General features: G+C 32.7%; 1 protein-coding gene across 2 annotated transcripts in view; it reads left to right on the forward strand.

Annotated features, from left to right (window-relative positions):
- Positions 1 to 21,742, forward strand: part of LOC114333423 (lysophosphatidylcholine acyltransferase) — a 271,689-nt gene that overhangs the window by 218,093 nt on the left and 31,854 nt on the right. For both annotated transcript variants that reach the window (XM_028283293.2, XM_028283292.2), the window contains exons 6-7: positions 11,630 to 11,767; positions 19,261 to 19,386. In XM_028283293.2, the coding sequence (XP_028139094.1) occupies positions 11,630 to 11,767; positions 19,261 to 19,386 (264 nt within the window). The remainder of the gene's footprint in view (positions 1 to 11,629; positions 11,768 to 19,260; positions 19,387 to 21,742) is intronic.

Here is a 21,742-nt window from a genome sequence, read left to right on the forward strand (position 1 = left end):
TCTTTCTCTGTTTTCAGCTTTTTAATATTTATCTTAGTGTATGACTTATCGACTATATATTGCTTTTTCTTTGTAGTCATTTCGGCTACGAGTAGCTTGTGTTGAGTATTAAGTTCTGCAAATTTTTCTGTTTTTATATTTTTGATAATATTCATTTCTGCAGGAATCACGATGTAATCTATTAGACTTTTGGCATTTCTTTCCTGTGCTTCAAAAGTGTATCTGTCCTCCATATTTTGATACCAGAATGTATTTCCAATTTTTAAGTCGTTATTTACACAAAATTGTATCATCTTCTTCCCATTTCTGTTCTCAGCTTTTTCTCCATACCGCCCAAGGCTTCCAAGTCCCTTGTTGATGTCATTTGCAACTCTAGCATTCCAGTCTCCCATAATAATTATGTTCTCAGTATCTTCTCTCACTTCGTCTAAAGCTGTTTGGAGTTCGCTATAGAATTGAGACATTTTCTGTTCTTCTGTGCCCTCGACTGGTGCATATATTTGTATTATGCTAACTAACTCGTCTAGTTTTATACTTACGGTAATTATTCTAGAGTTTATTGCTTGGTATTTTACAACTCTCCCACTCAGATCATCCGTGATTATAAAACCGACTCCCTCTTTTGCTCTTTCCATTTCTTGTACACCTGAGTAGAAGAGCTTGTAACCATCGCCACATCTCATATTTCCTCTTCCCTTCTTCTTCGTTTCACTCAGGCCTAGGATGTCAATGCCGTATGTTTTCATTTCCTCTGTCAATTCGAATTCTTTACCATAAAGACTTGTGATATTCCAAGTACCTATTATTGTTGTTTCCTTTCCATTATTTTCGTTGTCCTTTTCCATTTGCGTTGTCTTTTTTACTAGTATCTTTGCAGTTTTTGGTGCCTGTGTTTTCAGTTTTTTGAGTTATGTGCTCCCCCTTCTGCTGTTCTTATTGATTTTGGTATTTGCTCTGTATTTCGTTTCCTGGGGATCTTTCACTCGCTTTTCTCCCCTTTGTTTTTTGCTCCTCTGCTCCATTTTCAGGTTGAATTTCTCCATTGTTATCATTTTTGTAGCCCAACTGCTCCGGGGTATATATTTCTCCATCTATTTTGAGCCCGTTATAGTTTAGGAACGCTCTGTAACCTTTATCTCTAGCCAATTTCAGTTGGTGGATTAGAAATTTCCTTTTCTGTTGGTATTCTTTTGAGTAGTCTTCCGTAATGAATATTTTGCTGCCCTTGAGTCTGCGTGTTTGGCTTAGTATCTCTATTTTTTTCGACACATGTTTAAGTTCTATTTTTATAGGCCTGCTTTTATTATTTTGGTTTCCTACTCTATAGATATCTTGTATCTCCTCGTTTTCGTCTATTGAAATGTTCATTTTATTAGTTATTTCTTTGAATTTATTTTTTAGGATTGCTCTATTTTCATTTGTTGTTTCGTCTACACCATGTATCACAATGTTTTTCTTTCTTACTTCTTTTTCTAGAGCCTCGATTCTTCTTTCTTGCAATTTCATCTCCTCTTTGATTTCCAGGTTTTCCTTTTTGATCAGTTCATTTTCTAATTTTAGCTTATTGAGTTCGATTGATATAGCATCTATTTTATTTTCTACCCTAATCTCTCTCTCTTCCATTTTATTAAGTTTTTCTATTATTTCTTCCATTATTTTTTCCATGACGATGTATTTGTTTTTACCTTTCCCTACACGACCACTCACCGATAAAGGCTTATCCCAAGTCGATCCTGCGGAGGAACCGCCTTTCCTTGAGTGGTTAAATGTAGTTTGTTTAGATTTTAAATCAAATATTTTATTTTTAAATTGATTTTTAAGTTGATTTTAGCCTTACTTTATTTATTATGGTTTAAAGAATATTTATACTATTATAATCCAATACTTTAACCATCCAACCGTCCAGAGGATCCAAAATCTATTTTTAATAATAAAAATATGGAATATTCTTACCTTGAATTGTTACGCCTATGTTTATGTTATTGTTATTTTTGAGTACCTTATTAAATTCTGTCACCACGCGTCTTACTTGTTTGTAGGTTAATAAACTAAATTTACACTTCCACAATAAAATATTATGAATTTTCACTATGTAAATATTTTAAACCATTTAACTATTAATTAAGTTTTATTAATTGTTGTTTATAAGTTTTAAAATTCACTTTTTACCACCAAAAACTTGATTTTTAGACGATCGATCTAATTATACGTATCTTCTAATATATAGCCAGTGACGGAACGAAAACGCCTATGAGTTTTTAACTTGCAGGTTATTATTGCTGAAGACAAAATAAAGATTCAAAACTAAATAAAAATTTTCTACGACCAACTGAAACCGAGATAATTGTTTTTCTTTTCTTACATCGTAGTGACTTTATTTATAACAATTAATAAATTATTTCACAATCATTGACTAAAGAAAGACTTATATTATCTTAAGATAAAAATCATTTTAACCGAAAATTACATTTAATTATTAAAAATGATTTTTAAAGTGTAATGAAGATTTATTTTTCGTTACGACGATGATTTATTGTGTCGGTTGCCCTTAGCAACGGCTAGCAACTTATAATATATTGTATCACGGTTTTTGCTTTAAATTTTAAAGCACCACTTGGATTGACATGAAATTTGGCAAACACATAGATAACATGTTAAAGAATAAAAATGATATTGGGCCTCTGTGTGCTTTTGTCCTGGGGGTAAGTTTCACCCCTTATGAGGGGTGAAAAAATATATGTTCAAAATAAATTTGGAAATGGATAAAAAGTCTAATTCTAAGCACTTTTCGTTCTATAGCATTTTTTCACCAAGTTAATACCTTTCGAGTTATTTTCGAGTAAATACCTTAATTTTTCAACAAAAAAAAACACGTTTTTAGACGGTTTTTGACAAATAACTCAAAAAATAAGTGTTTTATTGAAAGAATGGGTTTTAACAAAAATATAGCAAATTAAAAATTAAAAAAAATGATGTATGCATGAAATCTCTAGACCCAGTATAAACAAAGTTCTAGCTAATGAAAAATAGGTTCATATCCGTCAAATTTTAAAGTGAATTATTTCAACGTGAAATAATCAAAAAATCATGCACTTTTTGGAGAATAATTATTTTTTAAAGTATTTAAAAAAATATGTATATCTGTTTTTAAAAAATGTTTATAGCATCAAAAGTAAGCAAGTTACTCTGAAAATAAAGTTGATCTTTTTTTTTGGTCAAAAAACTCGAAATTCAACCCCCAATTAGCATCTTAAATCAAATTAATCATTACCGCTTCACAAGTTACTTTGCTCATGTATTATTTATATGATCTGTAAGTATCATCGGTTCAAAGGGCTTATTTAAAAAAAAATGGTTTTAAAGTAAATCTGTTTTAATTTTTAATTAAAAAAAAATATTTTTTTCTAAATAACTTAAAATTTATTAACGTGACCAAAAATCAAAGAGTAAAAAAATTTAGTTTTTGCTGTTATGAATATTTTGGATTTTTTGCTTTTTTGGAAGGCAAAAATTTGTTAAAATATGGCTTTTCTAAATTTGAATACACGTGATTATTGACTAGTTCAAGTCCTTTGAACTACTGCCCCTTCAAAAATAAGCACTTTGAACCGATAAAACTTACAGACATAAACGATACATACACGAGTAAAACAACATTGAAGTAAAATTGATTAATTTGATTTTTGATGTTAATTAGGGGGTGACTTTCCCGAGTTTTGTGATAAAAAAAAAGAGATCAACTTTATTTTCAGCGTAACTTGCTTACTTTTGATGCTATAAACTTTTTTTTAAACAGATATATATATTTTTTTAAACACTTTAAAAAAGTTGTAATTATTTTTTCCAAAAAGTGCATGATTTTTTGGTTTATTCACGTTGAAATAATTCACTGTGAAATTTGACGGATATGAACCTCTTTTCATTAGCTACAACTTTGTTTCTACTGGGTCTAGAGATGTCACGCGTACACCATTTTCTTCAATTTTTAATTTGCTATATTTTTGTTAAAACTCTTTTTTTTTTTCAATAAAATACTTACTTATTGAGTTATTTGTCAAAAACCGCATAAAGACGTGTTTTTTTTGTTGTTGAAAAATGAAGGTATTTACTCGAAAATAACTCGAAAGGTATTAACTTGGTGAAAAAATGCTATAGAACAAAAGGTGCTTAGAATTAGACGTTTTATCCATTTCCGAACTTATTTTGAACATATATTTTTTCACCCCTTATAAGGGGTGAAACTCACCCCTAGGACAAAAGCACATATCATTTTTATTCTTCAACATAATTATCTATGTGTTTGTCAAATTTCATGTCAATCCAAGCGTTGCTTTAAAAGTTAAAGCGAAAACCGTGATTCAATGTATTATAAGTTGCTAGCCGTGTCTAAGGGCAACCGACACAATAAATCACAGTCGAAACGAAAAATAAATCTCTACTACACTTAAAAAATCATTTTTAATAACTAAATGTAATTTTAGGTCAAAATAATTTTTATTTTAAGATAATATCAGTCTTTCTTTAGTCAATGACTGTGAAATAATTTCTTAATTGTTATAAATAAAGTCACTACGATTTAAGAAAACAAAAACAATTATATCTGCTTCAGTTGGTCGTAGAATATTTTTATTTGATTTTGAATCTTTATTTTGGCTTCAGCAACAATAATCTGCAAGTTAGAAACTTATAGGATGTACAGGGGCGGCTTCAGTTCTAAATGTTTATAACGAAATTTGCCCCCTTATTTTCAAACCCAAAATAAGAGGTTGAAAAATGTTATACGCATTTATTTACATCATAATATAAAAATATAAGTCTTTAGGACGAGAGTGGATCTTGGATTAACTATGTAAGATTTTTTTTCAAAAAGTTATAGCCTTGGACATTTGACCTCTTGGGATAAACAAATTATAATATCTAAGCAACAAGTTCACAAACCGGGCAATAAAATTTTTTTTATGTTTAGTATTGAAAGATCTTCATTTTAAAGCCTTAAAAAATACATAAAAGTCATTTTTACAATAAATAACGCAATTGCAAAAAACGATCATTTTGGACCTTTCGCAGGCTGTTTTTCAATAACGTATTAACGAAATTAAACTTCCAATAGCTCTAATTGTAGGTTTTTTAATTTACTATAATTTTCTATTTAAAACTTTTTCTCTAAAATGAATGTCCTAAGCTGCAAAATTAAAAATCTTTAAAAATTGCAAATTTAACAAATGAAAATCGTCATAAATAAAAAACCGCACAAAATTTTTGGTTACATTTTAGTATAAGTTATTCCTGGCATCGTCCTTTACAACACCTGATAGGTTTCAGAAATTCCTGAATTATATCCTGAAATCGACCTATTTTTCACCCACAGCTTGGACTAATAGTGACTTGACACCGAAGGCTCAAACTTCAACACTAAAAACAGGCACCTGAATCAGGCAGCTAATGATGGCGGCGAAGATACATAACGAATAATTTGGATATAATCGTAAAAATTTTTATAGGAGGCGGTTCTTCTTTTTTCTTTCGAAGCCGTATACTCTACATCCTCTTCGTCGTACTGCAACCAATTGGCTTATTTCATATCTTCTAGTAAATACAATACAATACCTTGCAATTTTCGTAAATTTGGTATGTATAAGCTCTCCGTCAACAATGGATAGATAGACTTCTTATTTCGCTCCGGTTCTGATAGCCACAATAAGTTCTACCGAAGGTTTTATCGATGGTCTTTAATACTCGCTATACGCAGCCTATGGCTTTTATTGTATACCACTGACTAAGTCGGTGGTCATTTCAATTCACGCCGTAATATGAATTTGTTTTAGAATTACTCTTTTTTAACTTTTTTCGGTCGTAAAATAGTTTTTGTCCTTCAAAGTTTATTAAAAGTAACGAAAATGAACAATTTTCTTACTGCGTGACGTTGTAGGGAACCTACAACGTCTACTGGAGACCACCAGCTTTTACTGTTCGCCACCGGCGATCAAAGCGTTTCTTAAAGTCGATAAAATATTTAAATACTGATTACGCTACAGCTCTGAACCATTATTCTCAAACTGAATACGACCTCTGTTGCTCCAAAGTCGTCGCGGAGTTTAACTTGTGTTCCGCCTATTTACTACTTTATTCCATTTTATAGTAATTTCTCGAGTGATATATTCCTAAGACGTTTTTTTATACATAGCTTATTAGATTAATGAAGCAATGGTCACAGCAATATTTTGCCTTAATTTTTTTAGTATGATGTAGAGAGGAGCGAGCCCACTGCCCCCACTGGCATGTAAAAATGGTCCATTTACTCACGGTTTTTGCTCAAAATTTTAAAGAACCACTTGGATTAACACGATATTTGGCATACACATAGTACATATATATAACATGTCAAAGAAAAAAGGGGTAGGGTGCCGATTTATGATTTTGTCCTGGGGGTGAATTTCACTACTTCTCGTGAGTGAAAAAACATACGTTCAAAATAAATCCAAATGTATTTTATCGAAAAAACATTTGTAGTAAAAATATAGTTTTAAAAAAATATAAAAAAATTGTGTATGTCCCTAGACCCAGCAGAAGCAGAGTTGTAGCTAATGAAAAATAGGTTCATGTTCGCCAAATTCCAAATCGAATATTTCAACGTAAAATAACCAAAAAATTAGGCACTTTTTGGGAAAAACTTATTACAACTTTTTTAAAGTATTTAAAAAAGTTTTATTTTTAGTTTTTAAAAAAGTTTCCAGTATCAAAAGTAAGCAAGTTACAATCAAAATTAAGTAGGTCCCTTTTTTGGGAAAAAAATCATGAAAACCACCCCCTAATTAGCATCTCAAATGAAATTAATCATTACCACTTCACAAATTGCTTTACTTATGTATTGTTTATACAGGGTGTCCAGAAACTCTACCGACAAACGAAGACAGGAGATTCTTCAGATAATTTTAAGACAATTTAACCCAATTCACCTACTCCGAAAATGCTTCTTAAGGGAGCTAGAGCTCTTTGAAGATGGCTCATGAAATTAGTTTTTCTTAAATAGCTCCAGAACGCTTCTATTTAGAAAAACGAAAATTGGTATGCATATTTACTTTTCAGAGATGAATGGATTCCATCCATTGAAAATTTCTAGTACCGGTCATAGGCGTCCGTTTTGGGTAGAGCAACGGGTATTTTATCGCATAACTTTTTTGTCTTTAACTTTTATGCATTTTTGACACCGGATTATTAAATTGTGAGATATTCTAGTACTAAAAGGTACTCTTGCTTTAAGTCGGTAGGACACACCGTTTTCTATAAAAATCGATTTGAAAGTTTTTCGTTTTTGGAATTTGAAAAAAAAATTGAAAGAACTTTTCAACAAAAAACGAAGTATTTTACCAACATAAAGTAAGAGTAACTTTTAGTACTCGAATACCTCATAATTTAATAATTTAGTGTCAAAAATGCTCAAAAATTCAAGACAAAAAGTTATGCCATAAAATAACTCTTGACGTACCCAAAACGGACGCCTATGACCAGTACTAGAAATTCGCAATTAATGAAATTGAGTTATCTCTGGAATATAAATAAATGTACCAGTTTTCGTCTTTCTAAACAGTTTTTTCTTTGAAATTTTTTTTAATTCAAAAAGCGAAAAATTTGCAAATCGATTTTTCTAGAAAACGGTGTGTCCTACCGATTTAAAACAAGAGTACCTTTTAGTACTAGAATACTTCACAATTTAATAATCCAGTGTCAGAAATGCATAAAAGTTAAAGATAAAAAAGTTATGCGATAAAATAACCGTTGCCCTACCCAAAACGGACGCCTATGATCGGTACTAGAAATTTGCAATGTATGGAAGAGATTTATATCTTGAAGATAAATACGCGTACCAATTTTTTTTTTTTGTAACTAGAAGCGTTCTGGAGGTATTTAAGAAAAGCTAATTACAAGAAGCCATCTTCAAAGAGCTCTAGCTCCCTTAGGAAGCATTTTCGGACTAAGTAAATTGGGTTAAATTATCTTAAAATTATCTGAGGAATCTCCTGTCTTCGTTTGTCGGTAGGGTTTCTGGACACCCTGTATATTATCTGTGAGTTTCATTTGTTGAAAGTGCTGATTATCGAAAAAAAATTATTTTTAAAATAAAAATTGTTTACTGTTTAATTTAAATTATTTTTTTTTAAATAACTTGAAAATTATAGTACTGATACCAAAAAATTTCAAACTAAAAAAATGTAGGTTTCGCTTTTCTGAATATTTTGGATTTTTTGTTATTATGTAAGACAAAAATTGTTTAAGATATGGCTGTTCGAATTTTGCATACACTCATGATTAGTGACTCGTTCAAGCGCTGTCAACTACAGTCATCTCAAAATAAGCATGAAACCCATGAAACTTACAGATTATATAAACAATACACACACAAGTTAAGCAACTTGTGAAGCTGTAACGATTAATTTCATTTCGAAATGCTAATTAGGAGGTGATTTCTTTAAAAAAAAAGGGACCAACTTTATTTTGAACTTAACTGAAATCCTTTCGATGCTAGAAACTAAAAAAATTAAGCTTTTTTTGAACACTTTAAAAAAATCGTAATGAGTTTTCCCCAAAACGTACTTTATTTCTTGATCATTTTAAGTTGAAATGTTATTTTTGGATTTGACAAAAATGAACTCATTTTTGATTTGCTAGAACTTTTTAAAGGTATATTTTTGCTAAGAATGCTTTTTGATAAAATACATATTTTTTGAGTTATTTGCGAATAACCGTTTAAAAACATGTTTGCTTTTGTTGAAAAATAAACATATTCACTCGCAAATAACTCGAAAAGTATTCATCATCATCATCATCCTCTAGCCCTTTGAGTCCACTGCTGGACATAGGCCTCCCTCATTTTTGTCCATTGTGCTCTATTTTGAGAACTTTGCATCCAATTCCTAGACATTTTCTTGAGATCGTCAGTCCAAGGAATAGGTGGTCTTCCTCTACTTCTTTTGTCTAATCTCGGCCTCCACTCAAGTAATCTCTTCGTTCATCTTCCATCACTGATTCGGGCGACTTGTCCGGCCCAGTTCCAATTCAGGGTGGCAATTCGGGAAATTACATCCGTAACTCCTGTTCTTCGTCTTAAGTCTTCATTTTTAACTCGGTCACGAAGCGATATACTCAGCATTGACCTTTCCATTTTTCTCTGGGCTATTTTCAGCATTTTAGAAGTTGTAGCTGTCAATGTCAAAGTTTCGGCACCATAGGTCATTATAGGCAACGCACATTGGTCAGACGTTTTACGTTTTAAAGAAATTGGTATATCGCTTTTAAATATGTCTTTGAGTTTTCCATAGGCTGTCCATGCTAGGTTTATTCTTCTTCGTAGTTCGCATGTTTGGTTGTCTCTTGTAATCTTTATTTCTTGTCCAAGGTATATGTATTTTTCCACTAGCTCTACTTCGTTGTCTCCAATATTGATATTTCCGCTAGGTACTAGGTTTGTCATGAATTTTGTTTTGGAGATGTTTATTTTAAGACCTACACTGGCACACACACTGAAGTTCATGTAGCATTGTACATATCTCCTTAAGGTTGTCAGACAATAAAACTATGTCGTCTGCGAATTTCAAATTTGTTAATCTTCTACCGTCAATATTCAGGCCTCGCTCCTCCCAGTTAAGTTTTTTACAAGCATATTCTAGTATTGCGGTAAACTGTTTAGGCGATAAGGTATCGCCCTGTCGGACTCCTCTGCCGATTGGGATATGGTCCGTCTTTTATGTAGTCTCACCGACACAGTTACGTTCTTGTAGGTATTGTAAATTAACCTTGTGTATCGGTAGTCAATGCGGCATGCTTGTAGTGCTTCCAGAATTTTGTCAAATTTTACCGTGTCAAAGGCTTTATGGAAATCTACAAAAGCCAAAACGAGTGGTCGATTGTATTCGATAGTCTTTTCTATTACCGTTTTAATGCTCTGTAGGTGATCATTTGTTCCAAATCCGGTAAGAAATCCTGCTTTCTCCATTGGCTGGTAGAAATCAAGTTTTTCTCAAGGCAATTCGTTACTATTCTTGTAAGGAGTTCGTATAAGTGACTAAGAAGGCTTATAGGTCTGGAATTTTCTAATTCATGGGGATCTCCTTTTTTGTACAATAGAATTACTTCAGCATTGTGCCATTTGTCGGGTATATTACTACCTAAAAGGCACATGTTAAAAAGGTTTTTATTTTCTTAAGAAGACAAGTGCCTCCGATTTTGATTGCATCAGTAACTACACAATTTTCGCCTGGAGATTTGTTATTCTTAGCTTTTCTTAGGGCTAGTTTTATTTCGTCTATTGTGATTTCCGGTAGCAGTTCTGATCCTTGGTTGACAATGCCCTTTTTCCTTGTTAATATTTCTGGTACTTGATCTTCTTTGCTCTTTACTTTGTGTTGGCTTGTGCACAGCAATTTTTAGAAGTCTACAACTATTTTAAGGGTTTCCTCTCTGTTGGTTGTAAGATGACCATTTCTATCTTTAATCTTTATTATCTGTCTTGTCCCCGTTCTTAGTCTTCTTCTCAATACTTTCATATTTCTATTGTTCTCAATGGTATGTTCGATTTGTTCTTAGTTGTATTTTCGAGTATCTTGTCTAATAGCTTTGGATATTTCTTTATTTAATTTTTGTAGTTCGTTAGCTTTAGTTTCCGTGTCGCTTCTTATTTCTATTCTTTTCTGCATTAGTTGCCTGGTATTTTGGCTGATCTTCTCTTCTTTTTGAGTTCTAGGACATAATTTGTTTTGACTTTCCAGTAAGGCATTTGTTAATTTATTATTTAAGTCGTTTATATTACTTTCTGCTTCAGGACTGCTAAGTATGTCTGAAATACATTGCTGAAAACTATCTTCATCTGATGGTTTCATCCATGGTTTTGATTTGTTCTTCTTTTTAATCATCTTATACCTCTCCTTCTTTAAGCTAATTTCTATTTTACCTCGTACCATTCTATGGTCGCTACTGGTAACAAATCTGTTTAGAACCGTAATGTCTTTAACTGTGTCTTTTTTGTCAGTGATAATAAAATCTATTTCGCTTTGAGTTTTTCCATCAGGACTTTGCCATGTCCATCTTCTCTGTGGTTTCTTTTTGAAAAAACTGTTCATTTGGAATAGTTCGTGTTGCAGTATGAACCTTAACACTGTTTCGCCACGTTCACTTCTACCATTCAAGTCAAAGTTTCCCAGTGGCGTTTCTGTAGGGTTGGATTTCATTCCTATTTTGGCGTTAAAATCACCACATATATAAAAGTAAAATGTCCGAAAAGTATTAACTACGCTATAGAACAAAAAACGCTATAGAACAAAAGTTGCTTAGAATTAGTCAGTATATCCACTTCCGGACTTATTTTGAACGTATAATTTTTCACCCCCGAGAATACGTGACACTCATCCCCAGGGCAAAAGCACACATCGGCACAATATCACTTTTTTCTTTTAAATGTTAACTATGTATGTGCCAAATTTTATATCAATCCAAGCGGTTATTTAAAATTTGGGGGTGTTGCAATATTTTACCGTGAGAGAATTCATTAAAAGTCACTTTTAGGGCCAGTATTTTAACTAGTTCAGTGAAAAGTTATGTATTACCTACATTCTAATATGTATATTTTTAATTTTAGATGGAAGCTTCTATGGTTGACATTGACTCAACCGTACAGTAATTGTGAAATTGAATTTCTTCCAGTGTACACTCCTAGCGAAGAAGAGAAGAGAGATCCTAAGTTATTTGCAAAAAACGTTAGAGCAGTAATGGCTAAGTAAGTACAAAAAGTTAGTTAAGTAGAAATTTTAAATTTTTAGCAAACTAGAATCATTTTCCACAGATTGTCTTCTGTTATAATTACTATCTAAATTTCACTTATACCACTTTTCCTCTCAGCTCCACAATTATATTTTTGCCACTATGACAGCTTCAAATCCATGGCTACAGGTTAGCTCCATGGGTATGTAGCCATAGCCTCTGACTAACCAGCGTCGCCTCAGTCTGTGCTCACTACGAGGCGCCAACCCTCGCTCCCTATTATTGCTCGTACTGCTCGTACCATATTATCGATCACCAGATGCAATATTTTAAATGCTAGTGTTCACGAAAATGAAGAGTACGATACTTGGCTCTAGGCCATACGATGCGATGGTCTCCAATATGAACGCACCGTTTAAGAGAGTAGCTAATCCGCGTATGTCGACTGTTTCGAAGTTCGTTTACCATTGACGTTATTAAGTTGTGCTCACTACGGAGAGCAATGGATTGTATCCTCGCTCCGACCCTTGTTCCCTGGTATTTATATTCGTTATATTCGTGAATTCTCGCATTTAAAATAATGTATTTATTTTACATAGCGATCAATAATCTAGTTTCGATCGCTATGTAAAATAAATACATTATTTTAAATGCGAGAATTCACGAATATAAATACCAGGGAGCAAGGGTCGGCGCGAGGATACAATCCATTGCTCTCCGTAGTGAGCACAACTTTAGGGTGCGTTTACTGCGGAGACCAAAGGATAGTATTCTAGCATTCTAGCCTAGAGCATGGTATCGTACTCTTCTTATTCGTGAATTCTCGCATTTAAAATAATGTATTTATTTTACCTGGCGATCGAAACTATATTATGCTATATAAAATAAATGCATTATTTTAAATGGGAGAATTTACGAATATGGAGAGTATGATACCATGCTCTATAGTCCAGAAGGCCACTGCGCATCCGCTAGGAAAAATATTCTGATTCGGATTGTTTCCACAATCTTACTCAAAAAGGACTCCTTTTAACAAATTGGCATGTTGCCAGGACCAAAAGGTGGTCAAAAATTTTTTAAACGTTTTTTTTTGTGTTTTTCCTAAAATTATTTTTATTGCACGGAAAAAAGTTTTTTTAGGTTTTTTGGATCATTCCAAACAGAAAAGGTCTTTAGTGACTTTTCTCTAAAAATGATAGTTTTTGACATATAAGCGATTAAAAATTGAAAAATTGCGAAATCGGCCATTTTTAACCCTCAAAAACTATGTGAAAAACTAAAAATTTTAATGTTACCAAGGTAGGTAGATATTCTTTAAACATCAATTGATGAAATCCCGAAGAGTCTTTTGTAAGACAATATTCAAAACTCCTTTGTTTTTTAATTGCTAATCAAGCGTGCGCGGCACTATTTTCCACCGACAGTATGATGGTGCAAATGAAAGGAATAAATTCGTTATTTCGTAAACCGGCGACTTTAAGGAAGAATCCCGAAACAAGTCGATTTTTATTTTTAAGTTATGATATTGTGGCATATATGGTATACTAGTGACGTCATCCGTCTGGGCGTGATGACGTAATCGATGATTTTTTTAAATGAGAATAGGGGCCGTGTGGTAGCTCATTTAAAAGGTTCTTCAATTTTCTATTCAGTAATGTAAACATTTACATAATTATTTATACAGGGTGTCCTTCTACTTCTTTTTTTGTCAAATAATTTAATTTAATAAAAATTTTTTGGACACCCTGTACAAATAATTATCTTCTTCTTCAAATGCAAATCCACTAATGGATGTTGGCGATCACATTTTCCATTAACTCTCTGTTTCTTGCAATGTGTATCAGTGATTGTATGTCGGTAATCCCTGTCCATTGCCTTATGTTTCGGAGCCAGGACATTTTCTTGCGTCCTATTCCTCTCTTGCCTTCAGTTTTACCCTGGATTATAAGTTGAAGGAACTGGTATTTTTCGTTTCGCATGATGTGACCCAAATACGCCGTTTTTCTTTTCTTGATGTTTTCGAAAAGCTGACGTTCTTGGTTGATTCTTTTAAGGACATCCACATTTGTGACTTTCGCCGTCCATGGTATCTTTAGGATACGGCGATAAAGCCACATTTCGAAGGCTTCTAATCTGTTTATATCCCTCGTTTTGAGTGTCCAGCCCTCTATGCCATATAGCAGCACCGACCACACGTCCATGCAACGTACCACACGTACCATAAATAATTATGTAAATGTTTATATTACTGAATAGAGAATTGAAGAACCTTTCAAATGAGCTAGCACACGGCCCCTATTCTTATTTAAAAAAATCATCGATTACGTCATCACGTCCAGATAGATGACGTCACTAGTATACCATATATGCCACAATATCATAACTTAAAAATAAAATTCGACCTATTTCGGGATTTTTCCTTAAAGTCGCCGGTTTACGAAATAACGAATTTAGTCCTTTCATTTGCACCATACTGTCGCTTCGCGTCGGTGGAAAATAGTGTCGCGCACGCTTGATTAGCAATTAAAAAACAAAGGAGTTTTGAATATTGTATTGCAAAAAACTCTTCGGGATTTCATCAATCGATGTTTAAAGAATATCTACCTACCTTGGCAACATTCAAATTTTTAGTTTTTCACATAGTTTTTGAGGGTTAAAAATGGCCGATTTCGCAATTTTTCAATTTTTAATCGCTTATATGTCAAAAACTATCATTTTTAGAGAAAAGTCACTAACGACCTTTTCTGTTTGGATTGATCCAAAACACCTAAAAAAACTTTTTTCCATGCAAAAAAAATAATTTTAGGAAAAAAACAAAAAAAAACGTTTAAAAAATTTTTGACCACCTTTTGGTCCTGGCCACATGCAAATTTGTTAAAAGGAGTCCTTTTTGAGTAAGATTGTGCAAAAATCCAAATCAGAATATTTTTCCTAGCGGATGCGCAGTGGCTTTCTGGACTACTAGGCTAGGATACCATCCTTTGGTCTCCGTAGTGAACGCACCCTTACATGTTATTAACCCTCGTAAGGCGGTGCGGGGTGCAGCTATCTTTTTTAATAATTTTTGAAGATATTCTTTTTTAGGCGCGATTCGATTGAGGGTAAAATTGTACATAAACCTACAATCTACAATCTACGTTAAAAGAAAAGCTTGAGAGAAAGTACCGATATACAATTATTTGGGATGTGAGCTAAATGAACAATGGGACCGCAGCCTCGAAATAAAGCGACATATTGAGATGACCAGAAGCGCTTTCAATACAATGACAACAATATTATGCAATGGAAAATTGGGAATAGAAATTAGAACTAGAGTATTGAGATGCCACGTATTCTTTGTCCTTTTATATGGAGTTGAAGCCTGGACAGTTACGCATGAGATTGAAAAAAGATTTCCCAACATTTAGATGTGGTCTTATCGAAGAATGTGGAAAATATCATGAACACAACACGTAACAAACACGGAAATATTAAGAAATATGTAAAAAGAAAAAAAAATACTCAACAGTATGATAGAAACAAAAATGAGCTACTTTGGTCACATACAAAGAAATGAAAAACATGGGTTGATGTGATTAGTTATACAAGAAAAAGTTTAAGTAAAAAGAGGATCGGGGACACGACACACGTCCTGGTTGTAAATTTAAAGCGGTGGAGGGAAAAACAACAATATAACTCATTATAACCGCTGCAGATAGAGTAAAATTCGCCATAATGACCGCCTATGTCCTTAAAGGATGAGGCACATTAAGAAAACTATCTTCTTATTATGTCTTATTATTATGTCTGTCATTCTTTCATTGCTAAAAATTTCAATTCAGAGATAGGAGCTAGTGAGGCGGGAAGTTTGTTTATTAGTTAAACATTATCGCATTACTTCGATAACTTAATAAAATTATTTTAGGTACCTGGCGTCAGGATGTATATTTCAGGTACTGTATACGCTGTGAGCTCGTACGTAGAGGGGATATTTAGTAGTGACAAGTCTGTAAAAGTTTACTGGAAATTTGACAAAAATGTCAAAGTGATTAATTTAAAATTAAAATTATAAACATTAATTATAAAAAATATTAGTTGGTCAGAGCTGTGGTATATATTTTTACCTTAAATATACTTACGTTTTAAATACTGAATTTAAGTTTTTTTAATGTTCCGTAATATGTAATTATAAATTAATCTATTATTCTTAGCGCCATCTACACGATAATTGTGAAAATATCCGAAGTAAGAAATTAATATTTCATCAATAGAACGTCAAAATGATTAGCAAAATCTTAAAAAAATTGATTACAATTTAATTATTTTTTGCGTTGTAAATATTAAGCGATAACAATTAAATAATAAATTTAGAAATTACCGGTGAAAGTTGCATTAGTAATCCGCTAGGAGCGACACCAGCGAAGCTCAGAGCGTATAGGTATAAACAAAAAAATGATCGTATGTAGGACCAAAAATAATCTACCGCAAATAAGCCAAGTAGCGAATTTCGAAGTAGTAGACATATTTGTATACTTGGGCTCATTGATAAACAACAATGGCGATTAGAAATAGAGCGTAGACTAGAAATGGTCCAAACAGCAACCGATAAATGAATTAAAATATGGAAAACCGAACAAGGAATACTACGCTCAGGTTGGTCACTGACACATAGACGTTAGACCGAAAAAGCAGTGATTTAGCAACTTTCAACGATGGTGTTTTATACGAATCTTATAAGAAATTCCCTAAATATTCTTGAGGCCAAACTACTCACAGCTGGCGACGTCGCCATATGGCGTCTCGATGAGGTATTCCCCAAGTTTCTGGATTTCTTCTTCGTTTTTTGATGCCTATTCAATTCTAATATTGGCTATATTTGGCCAATATATTTCGATCATTCTGGGTATAATTATTTTATTAACTGATGCTTTAAGTAGATTAGTTGTGATTGTGGAGAACCAGTTCCTCAGGTTTCTTTAACTATGATATTCTTCTTCTCTCAATTCCTCGCTTTCCAAATACTGTGCTTTGAAGGGTTATTTTGAGGAATCTATTTTTAGTGCCGTTTCTCATTATCTGTCCGAGATATTCTAACTTTCTCCTTTTAGTCGTATACATCACTTCTCTTTCTTTTTCTGACTTTCCTTCGTAGTACGGTCTCGTTGGGTACATTGTCCATCCATGCTATCCTCAAGATTCGCCTGTTTAGCCACATCTCGAATCTTTCATGATTTTTCTCCATCGCTTCAGTGATTGTCCAGGATTCAACTCCGTAGTATAATATTGAGAAGATATAACATTGTAGGAGCCTTATTTTTATCTCCAGATTTAAGTTGTGGATTTTAAAGAGCTTGACAATGTTGTTGAATGCACTCCTAGCCTTCACTATTCTATGTTTTACTTTTTGTAAGGATTTCTGGATTTAATCTACTAAAATTCGTCCTTCAAATTCATGCAATCTCTGTATACGCCAGTCAATGGAAGCAAGAATAGAATATTACCTCCGAATTCTATCCTACTGCATGGATTTTAATGAAATTTTGGAAAGAGCCTCTACTTATCTCCTTATTCAAAGTCTACCCAATGCCGATGTGTGCATTTATCTTGGGGGTGGTTCCTACCCCTTCTCAGGGATGAAAATTTTTTTGGTTAAAATTATCACGGAATTCGCTGGAAACCTAATTCTAAGCAAAAACTGTTCTATAATTTTTTTTTGAAAACTCAATACTTTTTGAGTTATTCGTGGTTGAAAATTGGCCATTTTCATTGAAACATAATACCTTTTCTAACGGTTTTTTGCGAATAGAATACCTTAAAAACTATGCATCTAACTAAAAAAAATTATATTCAACAATTTTGTAAGTTATAAAAAACAAAGAGACACTTGCCTCCATAACTCTTCTAATTATAATACAAAAAGAGGTATGGTAGGTGAAAATAATTTGTTTTTTGGTACATTCGCAAATTGGCGTTTTCAACTTGAAATAACAGAGAAATGGTTGATTTTAGTTGTATAATGCTACTAATACCTTTGGTAGTGCTTTAAAAGACCTTTAGAATGAGCTATATTAAAGGTCCATTACATTAAAACTAAGCGAGATATGTTGCAAACAAAATTGATAACTAATGTGTTTTAAGAAAAAATGAGAAGTAATTTTAACCCCCATCCACCAAAATGTAAGTGCATCGTTTTCCTTCTACAATACCTTTTACTATAGTGTTATTTCTATGTTCAGAAAGTTGGACGGGTTTAAACTGAATGGTTTTTGAAAAAAAAAAGATCAAATTAGAGAGAGCATTTTTAAATTTTCTTAAAAATCTTCCTTTTTCTCAATGTAACTAGAAAATGATAAGAGATACAGTATTGAAAAATAAAAAGGAAATATGTATCTAAAAAAATCCTACATTTTTGTGAGGTATCTTTTGTTCGTATCTCTTATCATTTTCGAGTTACATGGAGAAAAAGAAGATTTTTAAGGAAATTTAAAAATGCGCTCTATAATTTGATCTTATTTTTTTCAAAAACCATTCACTTTAACTTCTTAAACATATAAATACTACTATAATAATAAGTATTGTAGAAGGAAAACGATGTATTTAAATTCTGATGAATGAGGGGTTCAATATACTTCTCATTTCGTCTTAAAATACATTAGTCATCACGTTTTTTGCAGAATATCTCGCTAAGTTTGAATGTAATCGACATTTAGTATTGCTCATTTTAAAGGTCTTTTCAGCACTATAAAAGCTGTAAGTATCATTATACACCTAAAATACACCGTTTATCTGTTATTTCAAGTTAAAAACACCGATTTGAGCATGCAGCAAAAAAATAAACTCTGCTTACCTACCATATCCCTCTTTCTATTTTAACTAGAAGATTTATGAAGGAACGAATCTCTTTGTTTTTTTATGACCTACAGAAATATTTTATATAGTCTTTTGTTAGATGCATAGTTTTTAAGGTATTCACAAAAATCCATCCGAAAAGGTGTCATTTTTCAATGAAAATGGCCAATTTTCAACCACGAATAACTCAAAAAGTATTGAGTTTTCAAAAAATAATTATAGAACAGTTTTTGCTTAAAATTAGGTTCTCCAGCCTTTGTCGTGGCTATTTTAACCAAAACATTTTTCGCTCCCGAGAAGGGGTCGGAACCACCCCCAAGATAAAAGCGCACTACGGCATCGAGTAGACTTTGTTTCATGAGCTATTCCCTATTTACTGTGAAAATATCAAGTAAATCGATGTAGTAGGATGGAATTCGGAGCCAAATACCCTCATTGACTGTCCCAGTAGTAGACTGCGCTTTTATCAACAATGATTGTGATAATACAAATAATAATTGATGGTAAATACAAAACTAAAACAAGTATACTTTTCTGCAAAGACACCGATTATCTCAACAGATAAGATAAGTTAGAATAATCTGCGACTAAAATTTTATTGATGTGAAGATTGATGAGTGTATTAGAAAGAAGTTTATTGATAATATAATATACATACTATTGTTTTTGTTTCTTTTGTAGAGCTCTGGGGATACCCGTTATTGATTACTCATACGACGATTGTATAATGATGACAAAAGCCAAACAGATGCATCTTCCTTACGCTCCATCTCTGGTAGAAGTTAATCAACTCCGACATAGACTTGGGTAAGTAAAAATTTGTTTACAAATAAAAATGCATTGCTTTGTGTAGGTATTAAGGTATGTGCAGGTAATAACGCCAGCTTGGTAATATCGCCAACTCGTGATTTCTCAGAAAGTACGTTTGCTAAATAATAAATGCCAACATGGATATCTTCTTCATAGTATTCTAAATCACGTGATCATGTTTGCGATGACCTTAGATTCGCCAGCGATGTTTATGACAGTTGAGTATCAGTCAGTGTTCGGTGTAGAAGGAGTACCGTTTATAATTTTACATCTATTGTATTTGATTGGAGCGGCGTTATTAATGAGTAATATTATTTGATTTCAGTGATTTGTACTTTGTTTCCTAAGGCACATCAAAGAAACATGAAACGTAAATTACGTTTCATGGAAATAAACCACTGCTAAACAAATATACGTCCGGCCATTTATGAGACTCTCCGAAAATAAAAATGTGTCATGAGCATGAATCACACTCGTTTCATTGATAGGCGGACTTTGAGATTTGTTTAGCAGTATTTTCTTTTCATGAAACATGTTTTTCGTTTTATGTTTCATGTTTTTCGTTTCATATTTCTTTGGTGTGCGGCTTGCCTTAGGAATAAAATGATGCATTCAGATTTTTAAGATAGTTTGGCTTATCTTCGAAAACCAAATTACAAACAACTTATGTGTATGTCGGTAATATCGCCAAGTCCAATGATGGTAATAACGCCTTGGCGTTACCATCCCTTCTTGGAGTTTTGGTTGCCTTGAAAACCTTCTCCAGACACGTCGAAGGTTGGAAAAATTAAAAAGCGCTCTACCGTAGAGTCATCGACAAGCAAAAGTGATTCTGATGATATAGGTGAGATGGAAACATCAGATCAAGAAAAATATGACACTTCATTTTCAGATATGCTAACCACTCCAGATTATGGTACAAAAATGTTATTGTTCTTAAATACTTATTTTTTGTTATTTTTCAGCAAATATATCATTTTGAAGTATAATATTTAATTGTTAGACCGTATTGCATTCGAAATAATAGGTTGGCGATATTGCCAACAACTGTTGGAAATATCGCCAAAGAAGACTTCTTTTTTTAATTGTCCAGTAAATGTGTAAAAATACCCAAATTATTATTTTAGTGGATTCTGCGTAATTTCAATTAGTTCATTGAACAGCTCAAGTTAAGACATCTTTTTTAATATGACCCACTATCCAACAAAAAAATTCTAAACCTTAGCTTGGCGATATTACCTTCAGATACCTTATACAATAGAATGAAAAACTTTTTAAATCCTTAAATACAATCTTCTTTGGGCTAAATATATGTGATACAAATTTTCTTAATTACCTAGTAATATTAAGATTATTCTTGTCAATTCATTTCAAATCTGTCTTGGGGTGTGTACTACTTGAAAACTGACCGGTCTTTTAATTTGGCTACTGACTCACCAATACATTGATACAAACTATCAAAACATCCACTTATGAAAGTTCTTTTGAGACAACCTACGACTTGGTCAATATAAAAATTTTGGTTTGACGGGGTTATTGAAATAGGGTTTGGACAAAAGTATTAAATATCTGTGATTGGCAAGTTCACTGCATTGTTGCCCGTAGACTAATTTATAGACCTATAATAGAGCTGAATATTTGGACCGCTGTTATAACTCATCACTAACAGACAACCAAAAATTATCGTAATTTCTGAAGAATCGGTAGATTCAACCCTCATCTTCTTTTGTTCTGTCAATATCTCTAAATTATTATAGGTGATTTGCGAAACGAAGATTGTAAGTATTCTGGGAAACATTTTTAGAAATACTTGCAGTTCAGTCCAAAAATGGTTTAATGCTATCAATGGAATGCCGGAAACTTTAGCAAGAGGTAGCATTTCTAGGGGAAAAAATTATTATAGGAAGGCTGGCTGTCATTTTGGGATAGAATGCTTTTCAGACATTATCTGGAGCGGTACATACCAGTTAAGTCTTTTGGCTTCGATCGTGTCTACATATTATTTCGAGATCAGTTTCCATTTTTCTCCTAATATCTTCGTTTCTCACCCTATCAAGTCTAGTGAATCAGCAACATCAACTCCAATAGTTCATTTCCATGGGTTTAATTTTTAATTTGTTTCTTTGGTTTATTTCCCAGAGTTCGGCGTCGTACAACCCAATACTTTCTATTATTGTTTTATAAAATTTTCTTTTGTTATTTTATTATTCAACAATAGTCCATGCAGCTGTCTGCTGGCTGATCTTGCTTGGCCAATCATTGAATGTATTTCTTCGTTACCCCTGCTTTTGATGTTATTTGGACTCCTATGTATTTGAAATTTTCTGTTGGTTTTATAGTTCCCATTTCAATT

This window comes from Diabrotica virgifera, chromosome 1 (genome assembly GCF_917563875.1).
Source record: "Diabrotica virgifera virgifera chromosome 1, PGI_DIABVI_V3a".
Classification (NCBI taxonomy): domain Eukaryota; kingdom Metazoa; phylum Arthropoda; class Insecta; order Coleoptera; family Chrysomelidae; genus Diabrotica; species Diabrotica virgifera.